Source organism: Colossoma macropomum, unplaced genomic scaffold, assembly GCF_904425465.1.
Source record: "Colossoma macropomum unplaced genomic scaffold, Colossoma_macropomum, whole genome shotgun sequence".
Lineage (NCBI taxonomy): Eukaryota > Metazoa > Chordata > Actinopteri > Characiformes > Serrasalmidae > Colossoma > Colossoma macropomum.
Genome location: NW_023496051.1, coordinates 2,125,280 through 2,135,795, shown reverse-complemented (window position 1 = coordinate 2,135,795; position 10,516 = coordinate 2,125,280). Strand labels below are relative to the sequence as shown.

At 40.2% G+C, this 10,516-nt stretch overlaps 1 protein-coding gene across 1 annotated transcript in view; it reads left to right on the top strand.

Annotated features, from left to right (window-relative positions):
- Nucleotides 1-212: 212 nt before the first annotated feature.
- rbm20 (RNA binding motif protein 20) overlaps nt 213-10,516 on the top strand; it is a 90,091-nt gene continuing 79,787 nt past the window's right edge. The window contains exon 1 of the mRNA XM_036565171.1: nt 213-761. Within this exon, the coding sequence (XP_036421064.1) occupies nt 649-761 (113 nt within the window). The 5' untranslated portion in view covers nt 213-648. The remainder of the gene's footprint in view (nt 762-10,516) is intronic.

Genomic DNA, 10,516 nt, shown 5'->3' with positions numbered 1-10,516 from the left:
ACGTCTACCTTGCTCGTACTTCTAATGAAAGAAGTCCGCTTAATGTGGACACCAGTGTGAGTGATCTGCTGCTGTGTTCAAGGGACCAGCACTAAAGAATACAGCTGCTAAATTAATCCAGAACCTAGCGGAGTGACTTACGGCATTCCTCACGCCTGCTCTGTCCTGGGACTGGGGGCTGGTGAGAGAGAGTGGGAGAGAGGGGCAGAGGGGAGGGGGAGAAGTGTGGGCTCGACCCCCGTCCTGTCTAGAGCTCCCAATTGGTCTATTGCCTTTCAGCTCTTGCTTCCTGTCATATCCTCTTAGTTTGTGTCTCACTTTGAAACCATCTCCTTTGAAGAGTCTCTTTGGTGCCTTTTCCCATTTGTTTTATTTGAGATTTTTTTTTTTTACAGTTTAGGTGGACAGGCGGACAAGGCGGAAAGGCAGTCCCTGCCATTGCTGCTGTTGGCCAGACTCAGCGGGCAGCTGAGGCAGACTTTAGCCGCCAGCTTCCCCCACTGATCGGCCTGTCATAGAAGATAGACAGCGAGCCAGCAGGATTCTGTTTCGCCCAGCCGCTGTACACGAAAACCAAGCAGCTTTCTCTGGGCCTGGCTGTGTTTTGTTGGAGTTTTCTGCTTTACAGGTGGAGAGCGACTTTATAGCATGAAACAAGCTTGGGACAAGAGCGTTTTTGAGAATGGGCAGACGAAACACAAATATCCAGGAACAGGCCATGTGGATTCTGGAACAGCAGCTCCTCTTGAGCACCTCCAGAGGTAAGAGACATTTATCTTTAGAATTTCTTACAGTGCGTTTTGAAACACATGAAATTAAACCACTTGTTGCCGCTTTCCTGGAGGCTTTACACACATGCATACATGCGTACACGTGGTTCATCACTTCTGTTTAGCGCAAATAATTGAAATACTCAGTGCTGTGTGGTTTTTGAAAGCTTTGTGCTGGCCCCAGATGCCTGTATCCAGGGCCAGCACAAAAGAATTAAAGGTTGATGGATGGATTCTGTGAGTGATGCAGCATGTTCATGCCAAAAAATCGATTTCACCGTTTCCCCGTATCTGCTTCTAGTAGGACTGAGATTTCCCACTCCACACACTTCCTCCAATTTATCATGATTTCTGTTTAATGCTCTTTACACAGGCTAAATCCTTTTTTCACAGGACGTTTCTGGTTCTATTTTTAATGCAGACCTTTAATAGTAGCACATCAGTGTGTTGTTTGTCTAATAATAAAAAGCTGTTCATGTTTTATTTTTTATGATATTGTGATTGTCGTATGCATTAATTCTGTAATACATTACTATTGCCTTTGAAATCGCACCAAGAACGCCAGCATTTAACGATAATTTAGTTTCCTGGAGTTAGTAGTAAATATTTGCTACTAGTGCTGGCACGAAGTAAGAAAATGAAAAATAAGCATTGAATTAAAAGTAATACAGAAAAATAATCATCAGAAAACACAAATATCCTTCAGTCCTCATTTTCTTAAAGGAATAAGTGTAAATAGCCTCAAGTTCTGTCCTTGGAAGAAAATTAAATGTGCTGTTTGTTTACTATTTGTAAATTGTTGTCTGAAAACCACATTTAAAACACTTTATGTCTGATTTTTATCATTGCATGGATTATTAATGAATAATATTTATAATTTTTCATTGCTATTTTCCCATGACACATTAACAAATATCAAATATTTTTAATGCGTTTCATCATAAAACTGTAAAGCAGTTACAGCTTTGTAGTTACTTTACACATTGAGGAGTTTTCACAAGAGTTGGGCCTACATTAATATGAGAATTAGACTCAACAGCTTTGGACTGCAGTAGGTAAATCTTAAATGTTGCAGAAAAATACTGCAGCTCACTTTTAGGATGGTGTAGAGGACCACTGTACTTCAAATAAGTTCCAGATGCAAGAAAAGATAATAGTAAAAATATGAAGTGCTCCAGAATAGAGGATATGAGAATGCCTGAAAAAATCCTTTCATTCCTTTCGCATCTGCTACGTTACATCTTTTATGAGCAGAACAGCGGGGAAGAGAAACTTAACGGCAGTCAGATCAAGACCCAGGAGTCTAATACTGTTGTGCACGGCTGTTTGATAATATTTACATAGAGTCAAAGAGCCTCTTACAGTAGGCTGTTTTAATTACAGCCTGACTATTGTACAGTCCTTTTGAAACTATAAACTTATCTCTACACAAATGAGTGCTTAAAAGCTGCTGAACTGAAATTGAACATATTTGTGCCATTACAGTGTTTACAGGTTATAAGCGCAGATTCATTTATTTTGGGCAATTGTAGGAATGAAGATGCCAGCAAAGTATATTTTTTTTTCACTCACTTCCAAATATTAAAACGTTATACATAATATCAATGTTGTATTTTTCTAAGTACCTAATGAAAGATACCTCTTACTATGTTACCTGCGTTTCTTTTACAGCCAAAAGTTGTTTGGAATGAACCCACTGTTTGCAGGATTTTTGTCTTACCTTTTAATATGTAGCGTTTAGAAAGAGATACAGGGTCTGAATTGTTCTTAGCGTTGGTACTAGGAAGCAGGGGTCCAAAGTGTTTAATGCCTCTAAGAGCTGCCTCACAGTTATTATGAAATACTTATGAATACATGGACTGATGCCTGATACGCTGTTTTGTGATACTTGTGATGATTCTGATGCCTAAAACCTACTAAAATGCATTAATATTCATATAAAACTCAACATTACATATGAAACTCAGAAGGCTTGTATAGACTCACTGGTGTTTTGATAGTAAGTAAAATGGCTGTTGTTGTGTTGTAGACATCGTGACCCCTGCTTCCTATCACCACCACTGTAAATTAGTCTGAGTCGGTACGTTTTTCTAAAACCACTTCAACTACTTTATGTCCCATTGATTATGCAGAAATTCTGACATCGATGGAGTTTCCCTTAAATGCAAGGTTTGAACGTTTTCGTTTTCGAGGTTTTTGTCTTTTGTGTCACTGTATTAATTGGTGCACTGGTAGCACTAAGATTGGACTAAATGCTATTCTGTTGACCTCATGACTCATGCTAAGAGAAAGTGGTGAATCTGATGACACACAGGTGAGCTGACCATATGTGTTGCTGCATCAGAAAGTGAAAGGCTGTGTGTGTCCATTTATGGTCTTGTATTCTGCTGATTCTATTTTAAAGCGTCAACAAGTCATGTATTTGGTTTTGACTGACACATGTGCTCTGCTGACTTTCTTTTCCGATTCCCTGATTTGCGAGTGTGTGGCAGTGACATGTGTCCTCATTAATGGCCTAGCCTCTCTGTCCAACCTCAAGCATTCGGTCAGGGGCCTGTAACATGTTGTAGTCATGTAGTTTATGTTTTGGATATTATTTGAGTGTGGAAGAATTAATTATCTTGCTCTGGTTTTGTAATCAGTAGGACATTGGGTCTTTTTCTGTTTGAATACTAGTCTCCAATAAACAAGCTTTTCCTTAAAAAAAATATTCTCATGCACAGGGGTATTACATTTTGCAAGACTGTAAATGGGAAGGTGACTGTGGCTTTGGAATCAAGTGCGAAATAAGGTTCATTATTGTAATTAATCCCTTGACATGCAAAATACAATCCTGAAACTCGTTCAAAAGAAGATGAGAATCCGTTTTCAGTTTTGTTCTTTAATCACTTGAATTTGATCTGTGGAGCGTGCTATGAATCATTTCTGCTTTTGTTCTGAGCAAGTGCTCTAGTATTTTTAAGCACCATTCACTGTTATGCAGTTAATCTATCGTGCACCTCTCTAATGGTCGTTTACTTAAGAGCTTCTGTGGCGAGCGCTCGCAAAACGCCAGAGCTTTATTTGCTGAAATAAAGAATTTCACAGCTGTGAAAGCGGGTTCCCCTCTCTGACAGCCCCGCGCCACAGCCAGAGTGTTTTGATCAGTTGCGCTTTAAGCTGCGTGAGCGGCAGCATTAGCGAAGTATTGTTGCAATCTTTCGAGGCTGGATTGTTGGGATTTTTTTTGCGCTTTGTGCATTGTGCTGCCTTAGTTTATCTCTGTCTCTTCCTCTCATCCAGCGTTCTCCCCAGCTGCTCCCTCTATATCACCCTGGCAGCTTGTCGCTGAGGGGGGGAAGTTGCCTCTGTTCTCCTGAGTGGACGAGAGCTCAGAGGCTGCCGGATGACCGAATGCTGTTCATGTGCCGATGGCAGCTAGTTTACCTGCTTCATTCCTCACATTCTTCACCCAGTGATTGTGTGAAATATTTCTCAGGAGTGGTCCGTGATTGGATATTTAATGTGTATTCCTGCTATATGTCGTTGTTCTTTAGTTCCTTTTGTCTTGGCCACATTCATTATTAATCTAGTTGGAAAGACTGGATGTGGTCAGCAATGTGTTGGAGAGCTATGACTGCGGCTAAAATGGTTGCAGTTATTAGTTTGTGAGTAATAAAATTAATTAACTCGCCAGTGACGACAGGTAGCAACTTTGGATTATGATTATTTTCCATGGGTAACTGTTTATTACTATTTTTCTGTATTTATTACTGTGTTTTTATGTATTTTCTTTTATCATTCTTCATCTTAAACCGTAACTGATAGGCGGAGGTGTCCATGTGATGCTATAGCCTATCAAAAAAACGCCTGCGTGCTGGCAGAATATCAAGCAGAGTGGCAAAATGTGAACAAGCGGATGAGCCGAGCTGAGCTTTTCGCAGTGAACATCGGCGTGTAGAAAATGGCAAAAATAGCCGATTTTTTTCACACAATCTTTGTCTTTGTCAGACCTTAAGAGGTCATGTGCTCAACCCCAGTCTGACTCAGTACCAGTGAACTAGTGTGAGATGCACATAAAGATGTTCTTCATCAGCTGTCCACTTCAAGCACTTCATGCAAAAATACAACCGTGGAAGGACATTTCAGAACCCCTTGGCTTCAGGGATTTCCCTGGCTCAGGTATGATAACATAAAGCAGACTATATTGCAAGTCCTGTTCGAAAGCAAGCCAAGATGTAGATGGAAAAATGGATTTCTCAACAGGAACAAAACCCTTTCAAAAAAGACTTGGTGAAAAAACATGGTGAGAGTCGAACACATAAAACGTGCATGATTTCAATATCGCAAATAGTGCTCCTACGGAAAAAACAGCCGAGAAAGAATTCAACAAGCTTAAAATGAAATTCAACACAGCCTACATGACAGCATGTGAAGAACTACCCTCACAAATGTTGTTAATGAAAGAAACAGACGGAATGTGTTGAAAACGAATGATAATCAGACACCGTGAAGGCAGAGATACTTAAATCACAGAGCTGACCTGAGGTGTGTTTTCAAAAGCTTGTTATTATTTGGCATTTAAAGTTATTAGCGCCCTGTTTTTTTTCCTTTTCGGAGACAGTGGCTCCTTAAGCTAATTATTTGTCTGGAGCCCTGCAATAGAAAACATAACTCTCCAAAATCTGATAGTGGTGATCTGATTACATTGATTAAATCAATTGGTTTTAACATCATTCAGTAAAGTGTGCTCAGTGTTTGACCAAAATAAATATTTTTAAATGGAAAAATTCAAAAATCTTTTTTTTCTTCTTTTTTTTAATCTTTTTACCATCTGCATTCCACTGCCGTTTTGAATCACACCCAGATAATTGAATTAAATCATGGTGAAAATTGGGATTTCCCTTTAATCGTTTCCTAAAGAATCATAAATGAATATCATAGTGAGGCCAGTGGTTCTCAAGAGGCTAGTTAATTGTAAAGAGTTTTGTATCACTGTTAGAGGTTCGGATTGCTGAGAGCTTTTTTCATGACCTTGGGACATTTGGTGGCACGGCTGATGATGCTAAAAGAACGGCTGGTGCTCATTCCTTTGCCGCTTCCGTTCACAAGAAGGCATTTTATAGGGTTGCCTGTTAACGGTCTCTGATCTAGAGTTTTGACAGCGAGAGTCGGTGCTTAGCTCTGTTGAAGGATGTGGAGGGTGATTCCTTGAGAACACCATTTGAGTCTTTGCTGCTATTTTAGTGAAAGTCGATCAAAAAAAAATACAAGAAATGAAGAACTGTGGCCATCCAATTTTTACCTCATGCATGTTGACTGACTTTGATAGTATGGGTTGATATTTGCAGACGTCTTTAGGAATGTGAGCTTTACACTCATTCACTTACTTTTTGATGTTCCCAAAGAACTTGAAATATTAAATAAAACATTCTTTTTGGTGTCTAGCTTACAGTATTTCAGTCTTTGCCATACAAGTTATTATTGAAAAAATAACAGCAAGTATAAATTCAATATGGACTTATTTATAGTCCAAAGATTCCAAACTTGGCTCTATAAATAAGCAGCTTAGTTTGCTGTGCGTGAGTTTATTCAGTGAGGTTTGATTTTCACATCTAATGCTAACCCATTTAGAAGGAAGGCTTGCTTGGCATCATCTACTTTGAGATGTAGCACCATCAGCACTTTAGGCTGGGCGTATATTAAACGACTGTTAAAACCTTAACAGGTTTTTAAACGGGGCGAATCACAAACTTCAGTTTGTCACAGACTTTTTTGTGTTTTTGTCGTGAGGACTAGACGACAAGGCAAAGAGAAACTATAACACACATAATGGCTACGAATGGGAACTCAAACTCCCAGATCTCCTCAGAAATCAGATGACACACAGCTAAACTTACTGGACTGGACCTGTTTGTGCTTTTATGTGTAGCCAAAGCGCAAACTGGGGATTAATGTGGGGTCGAGAAACGCTGATATTGCATTGAGAGCTGGAGAATTACTTTGCTGCAAACAGGAAACTGACTTGAAATTCTAAACAGTGTTTTTGATGACCGGATCCAACATTATAAACATGATAACAGCTCTTATTTGCATGTGTTTTACACGCAGATCCTCTGTCTTTGCCCGTCTGACCTTCTCACACTACAGGACTCAAGAACGTTTTGAGTCATAAATATCAAAAATGTTTGATAATATCGGAGGATCTCCGATCACTTCAGAGTTCGGTCGGAAGGCTAAAGATTTACTCGTTTGTCCTCTCAAACAGTTTATCCACACCGTGAGTCGCTTCCGATCGAGCTCCTGACCTGGAAAATCACTTCAGATTGTGAAAATTTGTCACAAGCGGGTTAAAATTGAGCAAAAAATAATGTAGTGTGGGCCCAGCTTTAGAGCTGGAGTTTATCTTTGTGTGATGGGCGTCTCAAAGCAGAGGGAGGGCGAGTATTTGTTTTTAAGGGACATATGGTGTTTGTTTTCTTGTCTTATCTCAGAGAAAACATTTGTCCTGTCTGTGGCCATTTGCTTTAGCCACTACTAATAGCAAGCATCTAGCAAAGGTGTCAAACGGAGATTCAACACATTAACATGGTGAAAAGGTGTAAGGCTTTGGCTTCAGTTGCTGTCAACCACCGATGACCTATTTGTGGTGACTCTTAGTTTTCCCTGTGGTGTCTCTAGCATTGTGTATTTGCTGCAGTAGTGTTGTTACTTGGGGCTCTGAGCAAGTGTTCATTGCTGTGTTGACACGTGGAAGCAACTGGGCTAATCTTAATGTTAAATGGCTGACAGTTTCGTGGCAACAGCATGTGGCTTTTTTGACGAGCTTACCACACGGCTAGACTGCTCCATGCTGTTTTAATGTGTTGATGAAGCGGGCCGTGCGGTTCTGTTTATGGCTCTGTGAAGACTTGTTTTAACGCGGCGTCTTTGCTGTCAGTCATTCAAATCTACAGGTAGTCCACTGCTTTGTGGAAGATGATTGACTTGCAGAAGTGGGAAGATGTTTATTTTACATTGAACTGACATTTTGAGATTTGAGCAACAGTATACATCTGTAAGTACAGTCTGTGAGGTTAAATTATCCTGATCTGTTCCAAAAAGAATGCGAGGAACTGTTGGCTAAATACCACCCTTCAAGATTCACAGTAAGGATGCAGCTTGCGTTATGGATTTTCCATGGAGGGATTCTTTAAAGTCCCATACAGAAATAGCCAAAATAGCTTAACAGCTGTTTAAAGTTTACTTAAAAAACAGAAGTATTTTCTTAAAAAACAGTAATGTTCGAGTGCTCTAGTCATACTTCATTTTGAGAGTCTGTTGTAGATGCTGTGTGTTTGCTCACCTTGTCTTTAAAGCTGCAGTTTGTAAGATTTTTAGTTTGATGTCAAAGACATCGTGCTACAGAGATTTCTACTAAAGTTAACATGCTTATCAGCTACCCCTCTGCCTGTCCTGTCTCAGCATACCACTTTGTACCTCAGGAGGTTATAGTGAGTCACTGTAGCGTCTGCCATCAGTCCAACATGTGAAGATTAAGGCCCAATCCCGTTTCACCCCTTGACCCAACCACTTAGCCCTCATCCCTCTGTTTTGCAGGTTCACGGATGGGGTTAGGGTGTCCCAGTTTTTGTTGAGATAGAGGGGTAGGGCGAAGGGTTAGGGCTGCATGGCCCTCCAAACAGAGGTTTTTCAGAGACTCCAAACAGAGAGTTATGAGAAAAAAAGAAAAACCGGCAAGACGGCTGAACAAGAGACCAAAGAAACCCACACATGTGAGAATTTTCTCTGTGAAAATTACGATAACCATTATATTATCTTAGTTTAATGTTGTTTCAGTGTATTATGGTCGTTTTCTTCATAACAAGCATAAAAATTGCTAATAGCATGCTAATGTCTCGGCAGCTAGCTAACTTTCCCGTTCCACCTTAAATAATGTAATAATGCCAGATATTAAATAATGTAATGATGCCAGAATGTAACTGCTGCACCATTTAAGGTGGAACGGAAAAATTCAAACAAGAACCTGGTGAAAAGCTGACTTTAGCTTCGTATCACCAAAGAATTAGCGGTGGGCGATAATAGATAATTGCCTTATATCCCGTCTTTGAAATATGATGCCTTAAATGTAACTAAAGCCCAGCAGTGAGGAGCTGAACTTTACCCTCCTCTGCTGTCACTGCAGACTGGCAGGGTCGCCTACAGAGCAGCGCTAGTAGCTGTTAATGAAGCAATGTTTTTTTTTAAGTTTGAGGGTCCCATTTCATTGGGCAAGATTTCAACCACTACCCCTTATAACTCAGTTCTAGGGTGACACTCGAAAAGAAGGGGTAGGGGTAAAAAGAAGAAATGGGATTGGGCCTAAGAATTGGCGCTGCCCTGAGGCTGTACCCTAACGTCTTGTCTAACTTGTTGAAGGTACCACCCCAGTTAGATCATTTAAGGACAGGTAGCCAAAGCTCTTGGCAAGCGATCTTTATCACCACCACCGCCTGCTCCCAGCAAGAAGCCACGTTTGGCGGCAAAGAAAAGAAGTGACATAAATAGACGCAAAACAAGAGTTAACATTGGCGTTGCTTTCCACCACTGAAGACAGTTCTTGGCGAGTAATGGGATGACATTTGATGCTGAACTGGCAATATTTCTTCTAGACTGGTAAGGAGGGGGAGGAGTGAAGCAGGAGGAGGAGGGACTGTGCATTTCTTTGTTTCTTCCGATAGGGGAGGACACCACAACTTTGTTTCTGTTGCCCTCTGTTTGTTTGGAGTGTGGAGTAAGCCTGAGTGATGTCTAAAAATAATTAGCATAATATTTTCTAGGCAAAAGATAGCACCCCTACTCACACACCCCCTACACACCCCCCACACACCCCCGTATTCACACTTTCTCCCCAAAACAAAAACACATAGTCCATTGCAGGTTTGACCTACTTTTCTATTCTATTTTAATGTACTTGCTATTTATATATTAATTGTTTTAATGAAAATGTTTAATAAAACACAAATTACTGCAAACACATGCGTACATGAGCTTCTTCTGCTGCAGATTCGGGGTGACTTATGTGCTAACAGTGCTCCCTTTTGGAGAAACTTCAGACTGCAAGTGATTCCCAAAGCTGTGCCCATGCACTTTTCACATTAAAAACAAGGAGTTTTCCATTAATAGACCAGCGTTTTTATAATTCAGCTAAACACCGGGACACTTAACTTGCACAGAAAATACTGCACATTTTACTCAGTCAGTCACAGCAGACTTGGTTGGGAGTTCACTCTACCCGAGCTTTTAAAGGCCCCATTATTACTCATGGCTTTAAGAGTAAAAGTGAATAAAATATTGTTTGTACATTTTATTTAATATTATTTATGATCTTTTTCTGAGAACACAGACTGTTGGCAAGGATCCGAGGAACTTTCTCTCCAGGCTAGAGTTAACTTAGCTGCTCTATGCTAATATCCAGTCATTTTAGCTCGTATGATACTGCAGGGAGTAACTATGAGGCGAGCTGAAGTTCCAAAGCATTTTCGATTCCATTTACATAAAGTAAATTACGGGGAATTAATGCAGTAAAATGAGCGTTACAGTGCATAGCAGAGAGAAATAACGCAGGAAGTTTCTTAACAAACCTGTCTGTCTTTGTCTCTTCCTCTCTTTCTCTCTCTCAAAAAAAACTGTTGGTGTGCATGTCCGCACACTTCTTGACCGCAAATCTCAGTTTCCTAATGTATTTTACAAGCTCTTTAGCGGTGAATTAGTCCTAATTCTCTAAG